Source organism: Antechinus flavipes, chromosome 4, assembly GCF_016432865.1.
Source record: "Antechinus flavipes isolate AdamAnt ecotype Samford, QLD, Australia chromosome 4, AdamAnt_v2, whole genome shotgun sequence".
Lineage (NCBI taxonomy): Eukaryota > Metazoa > Chordata > Mammalia > Dasyuromorphia > Dasyuridae > Antechinus > Antechinus flavipes.
In genome coordinates this window covers 299,223,933-299,249,563 of record NC_067401.1, presented here as the reverse complement: position 1 = coordinate 299,249,563, position 25,631 = coordinate 299,223,933, and the positions used below count along the sequence as shown (strand labels likewise).

Sequence of the window (25,631 nt, the reverse complement as noted above, 5' to 3'; positions counted from 1 at the left end):
TATGTTAACTGTGAGGTTTTTTTTTCCCTCCTTGGAAAACTGTTGTTTGCCCCTAATTTAAATTTTCTGTAAAGCCACGTTTCCATTTGTAGAGGTAGAATTTTGTGCATAGAGGTAACTAATGGTAGGGATAGCATTAACCATGGAAGGCATAAAAGTATTAGGAACACCTGGAAAAATAATTAGGCTATCCTACTGTCAGAGAATGTAGAACAAAATGGAATTTAATAGTCAAGACAATTCAATCCTTTCACTTTATAGGTGAAGAAATAAAAATCCAGAGAAAATGTAATTTGCTCAGAGTCACAGCCAGTTAGTAAAAGACCTAAGATTTGAACCAGTTCTTTTAGTTTTTAGACTGGATCTATGGTCATGTTGGTCTAGAGAACTTCCAAGTCAATTCCTTCCACCAGTTCTGGTCAGCTCTTCTCAGCAATTTGCCTAGAACACTAAGCTCGTAGGTGTTGAGGGAAAGACTCTATAAGAAGACTTGCTGGTTTCAAAGTCCAGTTTTCTCTACATTATATCATGATACTTTGCTTTCCACTATGACAAAAAATAATACTAAATTTCTATTCCACACAGTTATATAAAGACTGAGGTGATCATTTATGATCAGATTCTGTTTTTAGCTAAAATTTAACACTCAGTACTTATATTTACTAAAAGAAAATTTGAGTTTCAAAAGTGAAATGGGGAGAGGGAGAATAAAAGAAAGGGAGATCCTAGCATTTGCCTAATTCATCAAATTATCCTGAGCAATCTTGTATGTATCAAACTATTAAGCTAGCTTTATTAGAAAAGCTAAGACTTAACAAACTTGGCTAATAATAATGATTACATTGATTTATAACATTTTATAGTTCTTCCAGCCCAGTTACCTACCCTTCTTGGTAGTGCCAGTATTATTCATACTACATATTTGAAGAAATTGCTGCTCAGAGAAGTTAGGAGACGTGTCTTAAATTACACAGCTAATATATTTTAGAATTAGAATTAAGGTCCAGAGCTTCTGATTATGTCACCGTTATCTTTCATATATATATATATATATATATATACACACACACACACACACACATACACATAATGAAAAGAAAAGCAAATAGGATGGCTGAGATTATATTAATACTGGGATTTCTACGAAAGATAGAACCAAACTTGAGGTAGGTAGTTATAAACTATAGCTTTTTTCTCTAGTATAAAGCAGATTAGAGATGGTAGACTATAGTACTTTTCGCCTATCAACTGCAAAAATAAGGTAACACATAAGAATAGTAGCCGCCTACACACCTGGAAGTAACCTTTCCAGCAAGCCAGGAACATAACCCCAGGCAAGGAAGAAAATGCTGCAATAATAATAGATTACATGTATGCAGTGCCTTATATACATGTTCCAATTTAAGCTTCACAGCAGCCCTGAGGTACCTACTATAAGGTGTAATTATTATTATTATTTCCATTTTACAAGTAAGGAAATTCTGATTCAGAAAAGTTCAGTGGCCAATAGTGGTCTTAACCCTTCAGTATCACACAGGGACATTTCCCCTTTGAAATCAAAGTTTGCATTTATAATGGAGCTTGCTTTCTTTTTTCATCTTCCTTCCTTTCTTCCTTCCTTCCTCATTCCCTTCCTCCCTCCCTCCCTTATTCCTTCCCTTCCTTCCTTTCCTTCTTTCCTTCTTTTTCTTCTTTGCTTTCCTTCCTCCCTACCTCCCTTTCTCTCTTCTGAGCAAATGGGAAAAACCAGGGGAGAGATTTAAAAAAAAAAAAAGAAAAAAGAAAAGAAAAACAGAAAAAAAGAAGTGAATTTTAGCATGTGTTGATTTACATTCAGTTTCCTTAGTTCTTTTTCTGGATGCAGATGGCATTTTCTGTCCTAAGTCTGTTGGAATTGCTTTAGATCACTGAACCATTCATTGAGAAGAATCACCACTCTATTTCTTAGCCAGTACCAAATGGTTTTGATGACTGCTGATTTATAATACAGTTTTAGGTTTGGTACTGCTAAGCCACACTTTTTTTTTGTATTAATTTCCTTGATATTCTTGACTTTTTATTTTTCTAGATGAATTTTGTTATTATTTTCTCTAGTTCTGTAAAATAATTTTTGGCTGTTTGAGTGATATATCACTGAACAAGTAGATCAACTTAGGCAGAATTTTCATTTTTATTGTATTAGCTCAGCTTGTCCATGAGCAGTTGATATTTTTCTAGTTATTTAGATCTGACTTTATTTGTATGTAAAATGTTTTATAATTGTGTTCATATAATTCTTGGGTTTGTTTTGGCAGATTTATACCCAGATATTTTATTTTATCTATAGTTATTTTAAATGGAATTTCTCTTTCTATATCTTGCTAATGGACTTTGTCAGTAAATATATAGAAATGCTGATGATTTGTGTGAGTTTATTTTATATCCTGCAACTCTATTAAAGCAATGAGTTGGTATCTAACAGGTTTTTGGATGATTTTCTAGGATTCTCTAAGTATATCACTGTATCATCTGCAAAGAGTGATAATTTTATTTCTTCAATGCCTATTCTAAATCCTTTAATTTCTTTTTCTTATTGATAAAACCAACATTTCTAGTACAGTGTTGAACAATAGTGGTAATAATGAGGAGATTAGTTTCACCCCTGATATTATTGGAAATTCATCCAGCTTCTGTCCATTACAAATAATACTTTCTGTTGGTTTTAAATAGATACTGCTTATTATGTTATGTTCCCTTTGTCTCTATGCTCTCTACTGTTTTTAATAAGAATGGATGCTGTATTTTGTCAAAATTTTTCTGCCTCTCTTGAGATTATCATATGATTTCTGTTGGTTTTGTTATTGATATGTTCAATTATGGTAATAGTTTTCCTGACATTGAACCAGCCTTGCATTCCTGGTATAAATCTCAGTTGGTCATAGTATATTATCCTGCTGAAAAGTTTTTGTAATCTCTTTGCTGATATTTTATTTAAAATTTTTGCATCAATATTTATCAATATTCTATAATTTTCTTTCTCTATTTTGGCTTTTCCTGGGTTAGGTATCAGTACTATACTGTGTCATAGAAGGAATTTGTCAGGACTCTTTCTTGACCTGTTTTTCCAAATAGTTTACATAGTATTAGAATTAATTGCCACTGTTTTTTTTAATTCTGTTCTAACTAAAATCAACCTTATTCTCATCCTACTCTTAGATATCTCATCTCCATCCCTCTTCTGGGCTGGATGTGACTCAGGCCAGTGCCTTACTAATTTGTTAGTAAAATAAAATGAAACACTTGTAAATTTTTCAGCAGTTAACAGAAGATTTGAAGAATTCAACAAAAATATACACCAAATACACACTAAATTAATTCTGCTGAAAGAAATTTCTGTCTGACCTTGGATATCCTGGATAGGGAAAATACTCTAAACATCATCATGGTCCACCAGCCAAGCATCAGAGCATTTCTGGAGCTCCTCATGGATGTTATAAGCTCAAATGTCAGGAAGTGATGCCAGTAGATTGACCTTTAGTCACCTGCGCTGATCAAATCTTGAGGGTGGTTTTAATACTTTTTAAGGAGAAACTAGTCTTAACTAAACTTACAAGGTAGAATACTGCTCCTGCCTTTACTTATGGTCCCTAGCATATATAGAACAGTTCTTAAAAGAAAAGACTCAAGCTTTTTGAAAGTATATGAAAATGCATCCACTTTTAGATGTTGTCACTATTATTTTTATTTTCCTTTTTTTCAAGAGACTTGTAGGAAATGTTTGTAATATTAAAAAGGAAAGACGCCAGTAAAACTTAAAAATAAATTTTTTAAAATAGTAATGATTGTAGCAGAAATAAGTATGTAACTTACAGAGTTGTTAGCCTGGAGTTACAATGCTTTATAGTTAGTTAATAAATGAGTCCAAGTCTAAATCACTACACAAGAGGTCTCAGAAGCCGTTAAAATCAATGAGCCTTGCAACTATCACAAAAACAACTATATAAATTCCTGTAAAAACTTGGAAAGTTTTAGGATAAATAGAAAGTCACTGAATGCTATAAAAGCTCTCATGTTGACTTTTTAAATTACCAGCAAACATTGCAGTCTACTTGCCTAAGTACTAATCCAAGCAAAGTTATTTTTTGTAGATATAAATCTTGTCTTTGATGCTGAATTTAGGCATGTCCAGGACAAAGAGCCTGGACAAAGTATAGCTCTTCACAATTATTCTTAACAGTGAAGTGACAGTAAGTACATTGTCCAGAAAACATCTGTTAGATGAATGTAAGATCCAGTTACACCCAAATTTTCTGTCCCTTTTGGTAGCTTCTCTAGTACATTTTTTTCCCTCTGATTCAGCCTTTGCAGAAGCACATTTTCCTGCAGAGAGACCCCCAACTTAGAGAACACCAGGAAATACCAATTGATAACATCGACATCTTATAGACGAAATCCATTTCATGACTATCCTATCTGAGAGTGGAATTACTGACTTCTGGAATAATGGAGTCTTACCTTGCATATCTTATCTCCAATTCAGATGTCTCTGAGTCTGTCCAGGGACAGACACTACCACAGGAAGAATGATTGTGTCCTTTAACCCTCATGCTGATATTATTTGGATAATCAAGTAACTCAGCCAATCAAAATTCCTTATTTCTATGAGCCATCTTTAATCCACAAAATTCCAACTCAAGTCCAATTTTTGACTTCTTTTTTTTCCCTTCTTTTTTGCAAGGCAATTTGTCATACCCTTACTTGCCTAGCTAGTAAGTGTCAAGTTTCTGGGGTCTGATTTGAACTCAGGTTTTCCTGACACCAGAACCAATGCTCTATCCACTATATTACCTAGCTGACCCCCAATCTTTGACTCTTGATGAAATATTTAGATTTTCAAGCTGTAAGAGAATATTGACTATTTGACTATTCTGGCAGTATTAAATTAATTCTGGTTCAAAGGCTCAACATAGCTAGAAGATCTAGCTTTGAATATTGGTTCTGCCTTTTACAATCTATGTAACCCACTTTACCTCTGTGGACCTCAGATTCCTTACATGTTAAATAAGGAAGCTGAATATGGTAATAAATTCTCTTATTTCTCTAAATCTTCTATAATCTTATGACAGTTGGAGAGATTTAGGTATAGCTGGAGACAGGATCCTTCTTTTTGACCAGAAGTAAGTCACTTCTTTATTTTCTTAAAAGAAAAATACTGATTATAATTCTCTATCTTAAAATATGGACTTGTTCTTTCCACTATTAGAATTAATGCAAAACATTAGTATTGATCTAAAACATTAACCTGAATTAGAAACTACAAATGATATTTTTGCCATTATAATAGTTTGTAGTTTAATCTCAGCATTTTCTCAAGAGATTTGATACACAATTTTATTAACAAAGTTGGAACAGTCACAATGAGATTTGAAAGTATTATTTTTGTTGAGGTCAGCATTAGTAGGCTGCTGAGAGTTTGTATATTAATTACCTTTTATTGATTAGTCACACTTTGAAAAATGTTAAAAGTTCAATTTAATTTTGAGACAAATTGGATGTTTATTATATTATCAGTAACAAGAGTAATCTTGACAAATTGAAGACTATTGCCTGTTATAAGAAAAGCAGCCAGATTATTTCTATGACCAACTTCAATAAACTATTTGTCTGTAAATAAATGAGTATTTTTAGAATGTCTCCTCAATAACATAGATCAGTATGTTTTGTAAGGATATGTAATTAACTATTTTCTTGCCTGATACATTTTGATAGCTGGAAAGTAGCTATTTTATTTGTGTGTTCCCTATTAAACCAAAATGAAAGGTATACATTCATTAGGAATTTCACATAACATAATTTGGTATGAGATTGAGAGGCAGATATTAAGTGATTCCCTTTATGTCTATATGCATTAAATGTTATTGAATATATTAGGTACAATGTGGGGGGAAAGTAGATTGATAAGAAATTTAAGCATGATCACTGCCTACAACTCAGTTGAAGAAGATCAAGGAAATCTATAAAAAAGTTCAAATAATCATATAGAAGACATGACAAAGCAACATGTTATGAAGTATTTTTCTTTAGATTTGAAATTATTCTGTTTAAGGATGCTGCTGAGAAATTTAAGTTTGACTTATTAGCTGTGTGATCCTGAGTGAGTTATTTGGCTGTACTAGGCCTAAGTCAAGCCAGTCTAGTGATTCAGATTTAGGATCAGAGCAAAATAGTTTTACAGTACACTCACAGCACTAGATAGTCGGCCATCTACAAATTATGGAGAGGGAGGGGGAAGCAGGAGAATGTAAAAAAAATGTAGTAAGGAAAGCTGTTGTGGCTGTTCTCCATTGTTTGTTGAAAATCCCAGAGCCTACTAATTTTTGTCAGACATAAATTATATCATTGTGTGCTGTCCCAACCAGAAAATCTACTACTTTGAAATGTAGCCTAAAGATTATAATTCGTGTCTGGTTTCTTTTGGTTGGGTAGATTCTTATTAAATCCTAAAAGAGAAATCTGTATTTTTAAGGCTCTTGGTTATTCATAGACCCTGATCAGTAAGAAGCCAGTCTTCTTGACCATATTAAATTATATGAATATAATAGTGTTATGTTCATAATATTAAATTTTGAGCAATATTTAAGAGTAGTGACTTCCTTAGAGCCTTTTCTAGACTTTCTATATTCACTGCCTGATTTATCTTTGTTCATGCAACTTTCCTCCTTAGAAATCTGCCGTGTTCTTTTCTGAACATATACATATCCCTGTCTCTGCATCTGGGCTTGTGTTGTTTTTCTTACTGTTTTATAATCCCTCCCCCTGCCAATTGTGTAAGGGGGGGGGGGGAAGGGAGGGGAATTCCCCTGTCAAAATCCTGCTCTATTCTTTGAGATTCAACTCAAATGCCACATCCTCTATCTATGAAACTTGTATAATTATTTTAGCTAGTAGTCATCCTTTCCTCTAATTCTTATATCACTTCATCATCCCCTTTTGTATGGAATTTAATAAGGGCCCTTTGAAGAGATTATTGGGGTACATGTCTTAGTTCATCTGGGAGCATCTTCAAGTAAAGAACAACTTTCACTGAACAGTCTTCCTTTAAAAAAATAATTATGCTGAAGGAGATAAGTAAATGACAAGATTAATATAAAAAGGTAACAGCAAAAGTAATGGACATTTTCATAATACCTTAAATTTAGCAAAATTTTATTACACATATAATCTTACTTGAGCTTCACAATAACCACATGAGGTATGGATACAAGTTGAATAATTATTGATTGATTAGATAGATGGATGGATGGATTAATGAATGGGTAAATGAATAAATAAATTTATTTCTGGTTCACTTTCCTTCAGTACTATTCAAGTCCCAGTAATAGGAGTAATGCAGATATTAGGTAGAATGTACCTAATCTACCTAATCTAATTGATTATTCTAAGTAATCAAATGTTGTCATGACTTTTTTATTTTAATTATCAGTAAATTGGAGGTAGTGACTATTTACATATTTAATAGGGAGCTTCTAAATATGTATGAAAATATTCTTTGTTGATTTTGCACAATTATTATGTTTTTAAATTTTTTAACATAATTTGCTTATTTTAATTATATCTCTTCTTCCCAGTAATATGGATAAACAAGATTTAATTAAACATATATATGTAGATGATGACAAAAACCTGAAATTCAACAAATGCCCATCATGAAGAGGAATGATTTTATTAATTAATTATGTTTCTAGTTCCAAATTTTTTAAAATGCAATTGCTTAATACAGGCGTTTTTGTTTATTAAAGGCACTAATTTTAAAAATACTTGTTGAGCCTCTCCTTTTATGAAATACAGGTTATAGAAAATTAAGTCATAAAATTTTAAATTTAGAGAAGTAGCTGTTAGAAATCATCTAGTTATGGAAAAACAAACACTAATTATAATTAAATTTATTAAATGTATATAAGCAACCTAGAAAATGTTTTATTTTGTTATCTTTAAGACTAGAATCGGAATAGAGTCATTCATGAGGTTTCTAATTTTTCCCTGTTGCATTCTAAAGCAAACAAAAAAGTTGTCTTATCTGCTCTTTTGCATTATAAAAATGTGCTTCTTGCCATTTGCATAGATAATCAAATATTTATTGTATTATGCACCGTTATAATATTTCTGTTTCAAGCCAGATTCCTTCTTGGATTTCCAGAACGAGTCAGAACCTGAAAGAAGTTTATTTATTGATCCATTATTTAGCAAGAACTCAGGGGGGGAAATCCATTGTTAAATAATTTTCCTTTTTTTTTTTTTTTTTTTTTAAAGAATTACTGAGCAGTAAATAGTATTCTAATTAAGTCTTCATAATAGTATTTATTAATTGGATTGTTTTTATATAGCATGTCTCAATTCAAATTCTTCTATAAAAATTTTTATCTATAAAATTTTAAATATCTTTATACTTAGTAACTTGAAATGTCACCCAAGTAAAGTGTATTGTTTAAAATTTGTCAGGCGAGAATGTCTCAAACAACCTTTAGAGCAACTCTCATGTACATGAGTCACTCTAAAAAGAAAGGAATCAGCAGTTTACGTGGGATTGTGAAGTTAGTAAAATGACTGTAATTAATTCCATAATTGATTCCTCATGATCTACTCAACATTTCCTGGAGAAAGTATGGAATGCCAGATTATATTACATTTATAAGTCAGCAGCTAGTTGCATGGCCTTCCTTTTATTGATGAGTGCAGTATAAATAGGTAATAATGCTTTTAATAGTATATAATGATTTTTGTTGTCAAAAGAGATCTCAGAGATCATCTAATCTAATTTTTACTGAAATGAATCTAGTCTATGGCACCCAACTATTGGTCTTCCAGCATTAGCTTGAATAATTAAAGAACTTAGCTGCCCATTATATTTTCAGGAACCTCTTAATTATTAGGATATTTTTCTTAATGTTAAGTCAAAATCTTTCTGTCTCTAGTTTCTACCCACTGCTCTTTATTCCAATTCCATTCTCAGGAGTCCAAACAAAATGTCTACTCCCTCATCCCCAAGCCAAATTTTTACTTTGCTAATTATACAGAAAAGCAATGGATACTGTAATTAAAGAGACTAAGTGGTATGCATGCTGTTAGTAATAGACTCACCAGCTCACTCTTTTTAAAGACAGTATCTTTGTTAGTGTCTGAATCTGACAGCCAAGTTATTTTTATTTCCTCTTATGTGTTGTCAGCACCAACTAGTCATTGCCCCGTTTACTGATACTTAAAACCAAAGAAATATAAAAAATGATCTTGATTTAAAAAAAAAATACATCAGCGAAAAATAGCAGAACTAGAGTGGGTGAATGAATGTAGAATTATATGAAAGTTTTGAGTTACTTCTAGATTCTTTAAACAAAACCCTTGACAGGTACCTAGATGATACTTATAGCTGTTTATGGAAGTATCCCCACATTGACTTCATTTGAAGTAAAATGCATGCCTTATGACAATATTTAATAGAATCTTTTTTTGAATATCTCATGTTATTAGAATTTAGTCTTGCAACACAAATCTTGGGGGCATTGAGGAGTCACATAGTTTAGTCCTGCATGTTGAATCAAAAGATCTGCTTTCAAATCCCAAGGTTACTATGTACTTCTTCTAAGGCTATATTTATAAATATATAAATAAATATATATTTAAGGCTAAATATATGAGATATTTAGTGTCTTTAAGCTTCAGCGTTCTCATCTCTGAAATTTGCAACATTTTTCATAGACTATTCCTATTTTAGGATTTATAGGAACTCAGAAATCAATCCACAAGCATTTAAGAAGTACCTTCTATGTTCCAGACACTGCACTAGGTTTTGGGACATAAATACAAAAAAGTAAACAACCCTTCTCAGAAGGAGCTTATTTGCTACCAAAAGAAACAATATGTATATTTATATAGAATAAATACAAAATCAAGAAAAGTTATTTAAGGGGGTTAACACTAGCAGTTGGGGGAATCAGAAAAGATTTTATGTGGAAGGTAATGTTTGAACTACACCTTGAGGCAAAAAAACTGTATTCTGTGAGGCAGAGGTGAGTTAGTGTAGAGGAAGAGATGGATTATTCTAGGAAGAAGATATATCCAATCCAAGAGCATAGAAATGAAAAGGAGAGTACCATATGTAAGAAGCTATGAAAAGGCTAGTTGGTTAAATTATAGAGTGGGGAAGGGAGGAAATGTAGCATGAGGCTAGGTTGTGAAAGGCTTGAACAGAAGCATTTATTTTTTATCCTAGAGGTAAAAGGGAGCCACTAAAATTTATTGAAAAGAGAAATGACCTTTGATCATTTGTTTTCCAAAGCAAAAGAAAATTGCTTTGGCAACTGGGTGAAGAATAGATCAGAAGAGGAGACCAGTTATGAAGCTGTTGCAGTAGTTCAAGCAAACGATTAAAAGATCCCTGAAGGTGGTGTCATTTTTACCTTGGAATTCCATATAGTCATAATGTCTTTTTGCCTTGGATATGACAGGATCCCAAGGAACTCCAGTCCCAGGAAACAGAATATTTCCCTGGAGTAATTTTTATTTATAAGTAGCTAGTTGTTGTAGTGGGTAGCATATCAGGCCTAGAATCCCAAAACTTATCTTCCAATCTGTTCTCAAATATGTCCCCAGGCAACTCACTTTACCCTATTTGCCTCAGTTTTCTCATCTGTAAAAAGAACTGAAGAACGAAATAGCAGTGTCTTTGACTGTTTTAGTGTCTTTGCCAAGAAAACCCCAAATGGGATCATAATGAGCCAGACATGACTGATAGCTGAACAATAATTTCTCTTTATCCCAGAATATCAATTCATTGTCTGTGATCTCCCTGGAATTCCTAAGAATAAAGAAAGTCAGAATTTGTAGATCTGATGTTTTGTTTTGTTTCTACATCCATGGATAGTTAGAACTTGTGAATTTCAGAACTGAAAGGAGACCTTGAAGATTATCTAGACCAATTACCTTTGATTTCCAGATGAGAAAGGTTTTTTCCTTGGTGCTAGCTGACAGAAAGCCAGGGATGAATCTCACTACTAATATAACAGGAAAAAGGAAAACCTACTTGACTTCTTTTTAATCAAAACCAAAGATATGAAATAAGTCCTGATTTTAGGGTCTACCAGCCCCTCACAGCTTTATCAAGAAATGCTTGTGTTATTTAGACCAAAAGGGCATACCTATTCACCATTATTGCTTCTTTCTCTGACCAAGGAGCACATCTTCAAGTACTTTTTCACCCTTTTCCTTTGCTTCCATTTTTTTGTGGTGGGGCAATTATATTGTTTGAAGAAAAAAAATATTGATTTTTAGCTAACTTCTGGATTGTACTGTACCTGTTTATGAAAAATAAGGCTGTAGTGATAAACCCAATCGTTATAATCATAGCAGTAAAAGCTCTGCTCTCCTCAGCAACAGCTGTTAGTAAGAAATATTCTGGAATCATGTTCCCTAATTAAAATTCTCTTTAAATATCTTTAATCCATAGTTCTCTTTAAAAAGAATGGAAAAATCTACTTTTTCTTCTGCTATGAATAGTCCAAGACAGAATTATTAGTATTGTGCCTGATATATAATCCATCAATACATATTTATGAAGTGCCTCCTATATGCCCAGCACTGTGCTAAGTACTAGGGTTACAAAATGAAGCAAAAAACCCCTACTCTCCAGGAACTTACAAATTGATGAGAAAGACAATATACAGACAAATGTATACAAAGCAAACTATAGACAGGATAAATAGAAAATACCGGAATTTAGAGAGTTTGGGGAAGGTGTGGTTTTATTTGGGATTTAAAGGAAGTCAGGGAAGTCTGTAGTCAGATCAGAAGGTGGAGAACCTTCCAGGCCTGGGGTAAAGCCAGAGAGAGGGCCTGGAACTGAGAGATAAGAGTGTCTTGTTTTTGGGACACCAAGGACTTCAGTGTCCCTGGATCAAAAAGTATGTGTCAGTAAGAAGACTGGAAAGGTAGGGGAGGCTAGGTTGTGAAGGGCTTTTGGTGCCAAATCAGAGCATTTTGTATATGCTAATGAAGAAAATGGTCGTTTGGTTTTTTCCCTCAATCATGTCTGACTTTTCATGACCCCATTTCAAATTTTCTTGGCAAAAATACTAAGTGGTTTGCCATTTCCTTTTCCAGCTCATTTTACAGATAAGGAAACTGAAGTAAATAGGGTTGAGTGCCCAGGGTAATACAGCTTGTAAGTCTCTGAAGTCAGATTTGAACTTACAAAGATGAATCTTCGTGACTCCAGACCTGGCACTCTTATCTACTGCAGCACTTAGCTGTTCCCTGGAGAAAATATGGAGAAAAAAAAGGCATTTAATAAAATTAAAATCTGGCCATATAAGGCCCTCAAAATCACTTGTTCTGGTTTTGCCAAAGCAATGGCAGTCCATAACTTCTCACTACTTGAGTTCTTTAAGTTAGTTGATAATTTTTAATGGCCCACAATGAAGATATAAATACTCAACTGGCCCTTGGCAGAAAAAAAAGTTTCCCAACCCCTGCTCTAAACCCATGATTCATTGTTATAGGAAATTCCTTTTGGGCAAACTCCATCTTTTAATGCTGTTTAGAGAACATAGTTGTGTAGGGCATTGAGAAGTTGTAACTTACACAGGATCCCATGGCTAGTATGTTAGAAGCAGGATTTGAATCCAGGTCAATTGAATCCTTGGCTCTTAACATAAGTGATTTTTTAAAATTTAATATTCATAATATGGGAGAGGAACCAATACCCTGGGTGATGTAAACATATGTTGGACTTTAGTGTATGTTTTGTTAATTATACTTTTATATTGGTTTGCCACATCGCAGTGGACAGAGGCAACTTTATAGGTAGGAAGACCTAAGTTCAAGCTCACCTGAGGCATGCTGTCTGGATTCAGATAGATATTAGCATCTCAGGACTCTGAATAATTGTTTTTCTTTTTTCTTTCTTTATTTTATTTTTAAAAAACAGAATAAGAAAAAAGAAAAACAAAACAAAATAAAACAAAAGAGAACATTGTCATGTGCCCAGCAGGGAAGATTCAAAATATATAACAACAAATTACAAGTTCAAGAAATGTGTGTGTGTGTGTGTGTGTGTGTGTGTGTGTGTGTGTATGTAGAAAAAATTATATTCATGAGTGTCCATCTTTTCTTTACTTCCTTGTAAATTGTCCTTTTGTTCTCTACTGCATACCTTTTTTACTTAATTCTTTTTTTTTCCCTTTTCATTTCCCCTTACCACCATTTTTTTTGATGGATATATTTATGTAAACATATGTACATACACATACACATCTCTTTCCTATTCCTACCAACTCTTTGCTTTACTTAACCTCCCCCTACCTATGGATCCCTTCTTTGTCTTTTTCCCATTCCTCTCACTTCTGAACAATTCTCAAAGACTGCAATTAGCAAAGAAGATGCTCTGTATAAATCATTGTCTTTATCCCCTTCATGGGTCTGTATGATCTAGGGATTCTCTGTACTTGAAATAAATTGGTGAAGTCATTTGGAGAAACACAGATTCATAAAGTATTAAAAAGGTGTGCTGCTTAGATACCCTGCCTTCTTGTTTAGAACATTCTTTACCTCTTTACTAAACGTAACATGAGCTTCTAGGCTGAAATTTGTTCCTATAAAGCTTGCTGAATTTGATCTAATAGCTTCTTAGGGTTGGAGAAATTTAAGTATTTTGGTTAGAAAGGGCTTCCTGCTGGGCTACAGCCTGCTTGGTGGGAAAAAAGAGAGTAAAAGTAAATAAGAAATAATGAGTATTATCAACAAATGACTTTTTATAATCTCCTTAATTATATTGTGACATTTGCCATATGTCAATACAATTTGCAAGTCCATATTTAGATTCTTCTATTGTGTGAGTTAGCCATGATAATAAGAATTGACCCATGTTCCCAGAACCTAATTAAAATTAAGGAATGAACCCAGAATAAAATAAAATATAATATATATAGAATTCTGCCCCTTTTTTCTTCTTTACTTTTTGTTTGATTTTCATTTGGATCTGGTTGGGGGGGGGAGTACAAAATAATGAATTATTTTCTGGGAAGCAGATACTTGTGATTTTCTTCTTTACTTTTTGTTTGATTTGCATTTAGATTTGATTGGAGCAGAAGATACTAGGGGAATTATTGAATTGCATTCCTCTAGGCACATAGATATTTGTGATTTTAGCCTAATATAAAGGGGAAAAATAGAGGAAAGAGAGTTTGAATGAGGTTTAACAGAAATATATTGCAAGGATATGAGAGCTATATATAAGAATATATTGACGAAAACTAAATAAAAACTGTTTTCACTTATGTATATAGGGACAGAAGTAATTAATCTAATATGAGCAGAAATCATTCAGCTTTCTTTTTCATTCACTGTTATAGGAAACAGAGATAGGGAGGGGTATGATTAAATTCTTAAAATGTAAATTACAAATAAAGTAAAAACTACATTTTTGAAATAGAATCCATTCTAGGAACATAGGATTAAAAGCTGGTAGGAACCTTAGAAATTATCTAGTTTTTTCCCCTGATTTTAGAAATATGTAAACTGAGACCCAATAAAATATGGTAACAAACAGTGAAATGGGCAAAAAGTTAAGAGCATTAAAAATACCCCCCAAAAAAAGACCCAAAAAATCTAATTATCTTCTAGATAACTAAATTGATATTTATTAACTTTTGTCTGTTTATACTCATTTTATCTCATGCTGTCTTATTCTAAAGCTCTTCATTTTAACTACTTTTCACAAACTATTGCTGTGTTAATAAAAATGCAAACTTATTTTTGTTAATTTTGTTGTTGTTTTCAGTCCAATGCTTTGTGAACCCATTTGGGTTTTTGTTTTTTTTTTAAGAGATACTTGAGTGGTTTGCTATTTCTTTCCTCTGTTCATTTTACAAATAAGGAAACTAAAACAATTGCAGTTAATTGACTTGCCCAGGATCCCACAGTAAGTGTCTAAGACTGATTTTGAACTCAAGAAGATGTCTTCCTGACTCCAAGATGAGAGCTCCACTGTTCCATCTAGTTGTCTGAAGTTTTGTTGCTGTTGTTTTTTTTTTTTTTTTTTTTAGCACACATTGTTTTATGAATCATATTGAGAGAAAAATCAGAACAAATGGGAAAAACCATGAGAGAGATTAAAAAAAGAACAGAAAAAAAAAAGTGAACTTTAGCATGTATTGATTTACATTCAGTCTCAGTCTCCTTAGTTCTTTCTCTGGATGCAGATGACATTTTGAGTCCAAAGTTTGTTGGTATTGCTTTAGATTACTGAACCACTGAGAAGAACCAAGCCTTTCATAGTTGAGCATTGCACACTCTTGTTATTGAGTACAATGTATTCCTGGTTCTGCTTGTTTTGCTCAGCATTAGTTCATATAAATCTTTCCAGGACTTTCTAAAAATCAGCTTGTTCTTCTTTTTTTAATAGAAAAATAATATTCCATTGCTTTCATATACCACAACTTATTCAGCCATTCCCCAATTGATGGGTAGATATTCATTTTTCAGTTCTTTGCTACGACAAAACACATATTTTTGCACATGTGGGTTCTTTTCCCTTCTTTATGATTTCCTTGGCATATAGACTTAGTAATGGCACTGCTGGTCAAACTGCTGGTCAGTTTGATAGTGCTTTGGGATTATTCTGGATTGCTCTCCAGAATGATTGAACAGTTCACAACTCCACCAACAATGCATTAGTGTCCCAGTTTTCCCACATCCCCTCCAGCATTTACATTATCATCTTAGCCAATCTCAAAGGTGTGAGTTGTTTTAATTTGCATTTCTCTAATAAATAGTGATTTAGAGTATTTTTTCATATAAGTTTAACTGACTTTAATTTTTTTATCTGAAAATTGTTTGTTAATATATGAACAAAGTGAAATTGGGGAATGACTTGTATTCTTATAAATTTGATCCAGTTCTTTACATATTTTAGAAATGAGATCTTTATAAATATCAGAAAGATTTTTTTCCCAGTTTTCTACTTTCCTTTTAATTTTGTTTCTGTTTGCCTAAACTTTTTGATGGGAACCCACTGCAATTGTTTTATAATCATTTAAAGGAACTACATATATAATCCTGATAAGATTTATTCAGATGTGTATATTTGGCCTAAAACTGTTCCATTCTTTATCTGTAGCAAGTAGTCATACAGTTACCTTCAAGCTCTCAAAAGATTTTGAGATTAGTATGCCTTTAGATTAATATAAAACAAGAATTAGTTCATTTTTTCTGGTTTTTTTTTTTTTTAATGCCCTATTAATAACAGGGGTAAAACATGAGTAACATAATTATCAGTGTTTATTTTTTAGCTTTTGATTTCTGAAAGCTTTTGCTTTGAATTTTGTATATATTTCTGCATATATATACATATTTGCACATAAATCATGTAGGTGATATCTGGATTATTATTAATATATTCAGTTACCCAGAACTGAGGTACAGAAGCAAAATGGTTGGTAAAAAGTGAGAGAGAGTGAAAAAAGCTAATATTGAAAGCAAAACAGCTCAAGAAGTTAGCATTTGAAAATATACATACCTTGATCTGATGAACACTGTTTCTTGTGGTTATAAAGCTTGTGTTAAATTATAGAGCTTTGAAATTTAGCTAACCACAAAGTTTCTCTGTTTCAGTCTTGTCTCTAAAGTTCCACTTGATGTTTGGTCCAAAAAGAAACTAATTTTAATTAAAATTTAAAAAACTTTACTTGGATTTAGACATTACCTCACAAGAAAAGAACCACCTGTACCTTCAAAATGAGTTTCTGGCTCACTAACAATGAGGATTAGACAACTTCTGTCTGATTTTATTAGCCCACTGGCTATGTTGTAGCTTTGAAGAAGGAGATGAATCTCTGTTGTGACTTGTGGGTGACAAGTAAAAAAAAATGTCACCGTACATTCTTTACCTATAATTATGTTAAGGCATATCCAAAATTTGCACATTTACAGAAAATTGAATAAATTAATTCAACTTCTTTTAGCTTTTCTAGGACCTTTAATACTGGAATTAGTGCTTCCTAAAATGCCCTTCCTTCCTTCTCTTTCTATAGTGGGATTGGTCGAAATTGGCCTTGGGCATCTGGAGGAAGCAGTATTCTGGCAGAATTTGGAACCTTGCATTTGGAGTTTGTACATTTGAGCCATTTATCTGGGAATCCAGTCTTTGCTGAAAAGGTGAGAATACCCAACAAAATCTCCATTCCAAAAGCAGCAAACTCTAGAAACATTTTTTCTCCTAGAATTTTGGGCATTGTTGTCTATCTTGCTCTTTAAAATTACATGCTGCTCTATGATGATGGGTTAAAGAAACTAGAAATATTTAATATAGAGAAGAGAAGGCTCCTGGTCTTCTCCAGGATCAAATACACAATCCTCTGTTTAGTGTTCAATAAGGCCTTCATAAATGATTCCACATTCCCCACTATATCTCCAGACTTCATCTTATCCCTTACTGTCCTCCATGTAATCTTTGATCCAGTAATAGTGCCTGGCTGTTTCATGGGCAAGATACTTCATCTCTCAGCTCTGGACATTTTCTCTTGCTGAACCTCTATGCTGACAATGTTTTCCCTTCTCATCTCCTACTGCTTTCCCTGACTTCCTTTGAGTCCCAATTAAAATCCCATTTTTAAAAGGAAACCTTTCCCGATCCGTCTTACTTTGTAGTATCTTCCTTCCCTAGGATTATCGTCTGTTTATCCTGAACATAGTTGTTTGCATTTTGTCTTTCCCATTAGATCATGAGCCTGATGAAGGCACATCTCATCTTTTACTTTCCCCTAATACATTGCCTGGCACTGAGTCAGTATTTAATAAATGTCTATTGACTGACTGATCAGTGGGGAATATATGATAGCTACCTTCAGTGTTGAAGAACTACTTTAGGCTGGTTCTTTTTGGCCTCAAAAGACAGGCGTAGAAGCAATAGATAAACATTGTAAAGAGACAATTTTAGGCTTCATTTCAGCAAAACTTTTCTAACATTCAGATCTGTCCAAAAGTAGAATCATCTGATGTGGAAAGTATTAGGTCTCCTCTCCTTGAAGGGCTTTGAGCAGAATCTGAAGGATGAGTTGTTGAGAATATTTTAGTCAAGATTCTTTTTGGGTATGGCTTGGACTAGGCAGCTACTAAGATCTCTTTGAACTCTGAAATTCTGTTATTCATTTGATTTCCATAAAGCAGAGACACATTTTGGGGTTAAATAGTATTGCTTAATTAGCATTTACCAATGGTATGTTTTTGGTTAATCAGCCCTCAGTTTCTTGTGAGAAGAAGCTATTTTCATTTCTTTGGGAAGCACAAGAATTTGTGTTTCCCTTGAGTAATATTGGCAAACCCATTGGATCAATTCTTCTTAACTTGGTATAAGAAAAACTATATCTCTTAATTTCCTAACATTTAGTTTCCTTTGTTAATCCTATGTATTTTATTTTATTCAGTCAGAACTATTATTCTAATGAGTTCATAGGTTTGATTGTCAGAGAGTCAATGGCACACAAAAAGATGAAGACCTCTTTCCTCTAGAGCAAGAAGAGTTAAGAGAAATAGGAAATGAGAGCATCAGTGGACTTAGAGGTCTACCATATAATCCTTCCTGGACTGCCAGTAAAATCTTGACCAGAGTTACCCAGCTTGAATTTGAAAGAAGCAGCATGGTATAGTAAACTGAACACTGGACTTCAGGATAATGTACTCTGGGTTCAAATCCCACATAGTCATTTAAATAAGGACAGAGAATTAAGAACTCGAGTATTTAGAGTAACATCTGATCTGAACTTGAAGGAAGCTTAGGAGACTCTTAAAAAGGTAGAGTTGAGGAGGAACGCCATCCCAGGCCTGAAAAACAACTTATGCAAAGCACAGATAGATGTGTTGAATTTGAGGAATGGCAAGTAGGTCATTTTGTTTGGATTGTAGAATGAATGACTAGGTAAGTAATAAGAAATAAAACTAGAAAAATGACTTGGAACTAAATTGCAAAGGATTTCAAATATCAGAGGAAGGATTTGCATTTTATCCTATGTAGAATAAAGAATTATTGGAGATTTTGGAGAAGGGGAGGGAGAGAATTAGAACTGTGTCCTAGGAAAAATATTTTGATAGCTTTACAGAAGGTGGATTGGAAAAAGCAAAGACTGGAAGCATAGAGACCAATTTGGAAGTAATTTTTGTAGGCTGTGATGGTTTGAGGATCTGAATAATAGTAATGGTCATGTGAATATAGAGAAGGGATTGGATGAAAGAGAAGTTGTGAAGGAAGTTTACTTTGAAGATGAAGATGAGGATGAGGGAGAGAAATTTACAAACATGAGTCACTGAAAGTATAGTGGTGCCCTCAAAAGAAATAGGAAATTTTTTATTATAAGGGTTGTTTTGAATATCTGAGAAGCAAAGAAGAGAAGGATAAAGATGGAAATGCACACATACATGTACATACATATATGTATGTAAAAGATATCTATAAGAACTTTTAAAAAAAGAAATAAAGAAGCTTGAATGAATTTGGATTAAGGGACTGAGAAAGTTTTGTTCTATTTTGAACCTGTTGAGTATGAGATGGGACATCTTGTTATCTAGTCTATCTAGGCATTTGCTATAGGATTGCATTTCAGTTAGGACTTTGTGTTTTCTAGAATTGAGATTAATAATTTCTAGATAGTGAAATCCTAGGAAGTACACTATTCCAAGAACCAGGAGAGTTGGCTCCTAGGTTTGGATCTGCCACTAATTACCAATGTGGTCCTAGGCAAATCATTTAGACTTTCTACTGCAATTTTCTCGTTTGTCAAAGGGGAATAACAAAAATTCCTCTGCTATATCATAAGATTATTATGAGGAACTGGTGGTGGAAGCAGGGAATATATATATGGAAAGGAGAACATAAAAGCCATTTGAGAAGTAATAATGTAGTATAGAAAAATAATAATAAATTACTTTTACTTGATTGACAAAGAAGTTTTCTCACAATTCTGTGTGGTGGATTGTGTGTGGTATGTGTATTTTTATCCCCATTGTATTTTACCATCAAGGGAATTGAAGCTTAGAGTTTAAAAAAAAAAAAAAACTTACCCATAGGTATGGATGCATGGATTAAAAAAAAAAGGGTAGATAGGTAGCATTTCTTTAAGAAGCTTACTTTGCAATATGAGAAAATATATGAAAAGGATTTCCACTGGAATGTGGAAGGAGTTTAAAGAAGGAATGATGGGAAGACATCAGAAAGTGGGAAATAACATGGTAGTATCTTTCCCTGGCATCATTACTATCATTATGATAATTAGCATATATACACATACACATTGATATATTTATATAGGGCTTTATGGTTGTAAAATTCGTTACATATATTATCTGAATTTGAGATAATTGTTATCATTATCTCCATCTTATAGATAAGGAAACCGAGGCTGAGAAGTTAATTGTCTTGCTCAGGATCATACAGCTATTAATTGTCTGTGTCAGAATTTGAACTCAGATCTTCCTGACTCCTGGGTCCAACAAGCCTGCATCACCTAGCTACTTTTATTTTGGGTAGCAGTATTGTGTCTAGACAAACAAAAGGCTTACTTACCAAAGTCTTCCAAGAATGAAGGCCTAATTTCTGATAAGGGAGATACAAGATGGAAGATTGAAGCCTTGGGGAGATACAAGAAGACACATCTTGTCAAAATCAGAATAATTATGCCATCAGTAAACTTGCCATTTGTGCAACAAAATGTCTTGCATTTTCTGTTTTTTCTGACAAGAATTTACCTTTGAACTGGAAAGGGCAAAACAGAAATGGGTAAAAGGAAGTTGATACCTTATTTAAATAAAGAGGTAATAAGAAAATTTTTGTTCATGAATTCAAGTCACCTAACCCACATGATCTATACTTTTGGTTTCTGAAAGATTGCTTAGATATGATTTCTGAGCCTCTAGTCAGTGACATCCAAAAGACTTTGTAGATGCGGTGGGAGAGGTATTGCAGCAGTAACCTCCAGTAGAATGTAAACTTTTTGAAAATAGTGACTGCCTCTTTTTTTTTTAAGCCCCGAGTCTTTAGCACAGTGCCAGGAACTGTTTTTGAACTGAGAAAAGGGCCAATATCTCGATTTTCAGATAACAGAAAGCTGGGAAGGTGGGGGTGGTTAAAATATGCTGGACCACAAAATGAAGATACAGAAAGATTTAGAGTCTAATATATTGGGCTGAATCTAGTAAGAGAAGGGAAAGGAGAGAATAAAATAATGTATTTATATAGCACCTACTATGTGCCAGGCTTTGTGCCAAGTGCTTTTATAAATATTTTATTTGACCCTCACAATCCTGGAATAAGGTAGATGCTGTTATTATTCTTATGTTTCATTTGAGGGAACTGATCCCGACAGAGTTTAAATGGCTTGGCTATTCACACAATTAAGTGTTTCAGATTAAGTATTTGAGACTAGATTTGAACTTCTTCCTGGTTCCAAATCATGTACCTCCAACTACTTCCAATAAGAAGATGAAATTTAATAGAAATAAATTTAAAATCTTTCATTTGGGGTTTTTAAAAATTGACTTTGTGAGCAAAAATGAAGGAATTACAGGTAAACAAGCATTAGAAAATTATATGAGAGTTTTAGTGGATATAGAATGAGTTAACAATGTTATACATACACACATACACACTTGGATTTTCTTATTGTGTGCAGATTACATTTATTAACCAAACATTTATGGAGCATCTTCTTGCTTACTAGTTTCTGAAAATATGAAAAGAAAAATAAAATAGTCCCTGCTCTTAAGGAGTTTGTGTTCTTTTGGGAGAAAATAACATGTACCCAGATAAATTAATACAAACTGTGCAAAGTGTTTTCACAGGGGAAACTAGCTGTACATAGTACAGTTTATTATATATAAAATGGCATTGTTAGTTTCATAGAATACAGATGATTGTGCTGAGTGAGTCTATGAAAGGACTTTTTTATTAAGGTGGCATATGATGGAAAATGTAGCCGTTTGTTAACCTTGAGGTATAAAGCTCACATTTGACTTTTGTGGAGATTCTAAGTCAATGTTAAATGATGTGACAGTCTTTATCACTGCTGAGAAATAAGCTGATTGTTTCAATCCAGTTGCTATCACTATTTTTTTTAAGTAACAACACAATTAACAATCTTCTTTGCAATGTGAACAAGCACATACAAACAAAATTGACAATTAACTATCTTATAGAACAGTGTTGTCATTAAGGCATTTGAATTGATAAATGTCTTATTTTTGTATTAAGAATAAACCAAGAGCCTAATTTTTATTATTTTAGTCTACACTACTTAAATAATTTTACCCCTAAAAATGCTAAAATTCACTTTATTTTTAAATAAAACTATGAGTTGTCATCAAAAATGACAGTGGAAAAAAGGTAGATTGGAAGTCAGGAGAGGCTTAGCTCTACTCAGTAGCCCAATGATCTTAGGCAAGTCATTTTACTTCTTGAAGCCTTAGTTTCCTCTCAGGTAAAATGAGGTTGGACTAAATGATCTGTAAAATCCCTTCCAGCTTTGAAGCTCAGGCATTCTAAAAAAAATTTTATCTTCTGTTTTAGGTGTTTGGAATTCGAAATGTTCTGAACACACTGGATAAACCACAAGGCCTTTACCCCAACTATCTAAATCCCAGTAGTGGACAGTGGGGTCAACGTAAGTCACAAACATATATTTTTGTAATGAATATCTCCTACTATGACTAACATGGGTAGCTTTGGAAACCGTGGGTGTTAGAAAAGGCCTGTAAATGGTTAAAATGTTCAGAGGCATGTAGAGAAGCCACATATTTGGATGTTTATGAACCTTGTTTTAGTCTAAATGGGATTTTTAAAATTCATCTTACCTTGTGAAAAAGGAAAAGCCAAGCTATAAAAACTTGCCCACCACCTGAATTTTTAATGTTTAATGATCAGTAGTAGTGGTAAATGTTTTTATGCAAATTTCAGGTTTCAGAAAAGGAGAGGTTACTCAGAGGGAAATTTTTCTCTTCCCTTTTTATTATTTACTTGCTTTCAGCTCTGCTCCTTTCCCTTTGCCTTATTATTTAAAAAAATTCAAATCACCTAAACCTTGATAAGTTGGTTTTTCTCATGTACAAAATAAAGGAGTAATGATAGGATTTTTAAATTTAATTTAATTCTTTAAAAAAATTAATTTTTAAGATGTTTGTGAAGAAGGTTGTCTTTTGCTGTATTCCTTAGTTTGTTCAGTATTATGTCTCCATGGTTTGTCCTCTTTTAATGATTTTTACATCTCTTTTTTTAGTATTTTCTTCCTTTTCTTTTATCATTATTCTGAGGTACTACTTAGTGCTAGTCATTGATATTCTAAATTCATTTGTTGCTTTTGATGGCTACAGTGTGAGGCTCTAAGCCTATTAACAGAATAATTGTCACTCTCTAGTTTGACATAAATACTCTTCATTGGTGAATTTGTCATAAGTAAAGAAAAATTTGAATTGAAAATGGAACATCTCTTCCCATTTTTTCTACATAAACCTATCTTGCTACATTTATTTGCTCAATTTTTTAAGACATGGCAACAGCCTGTCTTATCACTCATAACTAAAAAATACATGATATTTGTGATGAGTTATATTAACAATATTAACTTGAGAACATTGTATTTTTACTAAATTGGTGACCAAGTAAATTAATTAGAAAGTTTTCTATCCATCTATATTTTAGAAGATGTCATTTTTTTAAAAGAATAAAACATATGGTAAATATGTTTAAAACACAAATCAAATGAAAATATTTCATTGTCTTTTTTTTAAAAATCTTATTCAATCATGATCTTTTCTCTGAAGTATTAGAATCCCCTATCCTCAAGTACTTGCCCTCATGCTTAAGAGTAATTTTATGGAGCCTGATCCTATCAGGAAAGAATAAATTACTCTATTCTGCAAAGGACATTAACTTTCACGCTCTTAGAGTACCAATTTAGTGAATTTGGGCATGAAAATTGATGTTCCTTTTAGAAATAGGCAATCTTTTTTCACTGATAGGATCAGTGAGTTATCTCCTAGGTCCACTAATATGTTTACACAGAAACACTGTCTACAAAAACAATCACCCAAATACAGAGTGGAGGAAGATTCCATAGTTTATTGAATTACGAAAAAGACAGTTCCTTACTTTTTCCTATTTCTATCATTGTGATTGATTCTCTCCAAATATAAAATTGTTCATGGTTGAAGAGGAGAGAGAAGCCAATTGTGGGAATATTCAAAATGATTTAAGGAATTTGTCTTATCAAATCATATAAGCATTTCTTTTTTATTTTTCTTATTTTAATCCTTGAATGCAAGAGATGGGCACTTTCAACATATTGATTGATTGATTTAACTGACCAATTTTTTTTCTTCCTCTTTTTTGTTTTTGATTATAAGAAATAGCTCTCTGGCAGGGCGCATAAAAGGGAGAGATAGAGGGAAAATCTAGGTGATGTAAAAACAAAAGTTTTGATCAAAATCAATAGCAGCATAAAGAAAAGAACAGAAGAAAATTTCACAAGGAAACACAGGCAACTAGAATATAATTGATACTATTGTGTTCAGTGATACACTTTTTTTTTAATAGCACATAATAGAGATTTCATATATAATCTTTTTTCTGTTTCTTGCATATTAAGATGTTTTTTAGATATTTATATTCTGTGTGTGTGGCATGCGTGCGTGCGAGCAAGAGAAAGAGAGACTTGCTAGTTTTTAAGTTCCATTGCTGTGCTCAGGAAGGTCAAAGCTGGACCATTGCCATTGTTCCTGTAAATTCATTTAGTCCTGTTGTTTTGACAGTAACTGGACAGTGATTTGCTTTAGCATGCATCAATTGGATTTGTCTCTTACAGTAATGTTTATAATAATAGGTCTTATAATTGATGAGATTGTGCTTAGGCTGTTTAGTTTGCAAATGTCAGGGATTTCAATGGTGATTAATTTAGTAAACTTTAAAGGTCAATTCAAGTTATTATTCAAAAACTAACCTTACAGTATTAAAAACAGGCTTCTAAAAAATTAACAGTATTTTGAATTCTCAATGAGCAAAACTATCTTTTGACTAAGTGAAAATATAAGTCTTACCCAGAGGTCATATTTCCATTTTTGCAGGTATAGTACTTACTTGAAGTTGATTATAAATTTTGATAACTTGGGTAATGGCAGCATCTAAAAGAAAAATGTGTTGACAACTCTACTTTAATATTCATTTACTTGTTTCAATGTAACCAGCTCTTCCATACAGTCAAGAAGCAGAGCATTTCATAGGAAAAATTTAATAAAATTACTCTCAAGTTATGAAAAATGTTTTAATATTTCAAAGTTGTTACCTCCAGGTGATCAGTTTATCTATGAATTGCAAGGGTGATATTTAAATAAATTATTTTTTATAGTGAGGGAGCAGACAAAACTGAAAGTAAAAGGATGAGTTTCAAGTCAAAAACTAAAACATTTCTTTTTATAAATAATTGTTTACCCCAATATGTAACCTGGAGATCAAACTTCATACATTAATTGTGTTTCAGAAGATCCTGAACTGAATACATGCAATGTTGTTGTTGCTGTTCAGCTTTTTCAGTTATGTCTGATTCTTTGTGACCTCATATGGGCTT

The 25,631-nt window shown here is 32.9% G+C and overlaps 1 protein-coding gene across 3 annotated transcripts in view; it reads left to right on the top strand.

Annotated features, from left to right (window-relative positions):
* Window positions 1–25,631, top strand: part of MAN1A1 (mannosidase alpha class 1A member 1) — a 176,559-nt gene that overhangs the window by 126,288 nt on the left and 24,640 nt on the right. For all 3 annotated transcript variants that reach the window (XM_051997641.1, XM_051997639.1, XM_051997640.1), the window contains 2 exons: window positions 17,061–17,184; window positions 22,583–22,676. In XM_051997641.1, coding sequence (XP_051853601.1) covers window positions 17,061–17,184; window positions 22,583–22,676 — 218 coding nt within the window. The remainder of the gene's footprint in view (window positions 1–17,060; window positions 17,185–22,582; window positions 22,677–25,631) is intronic.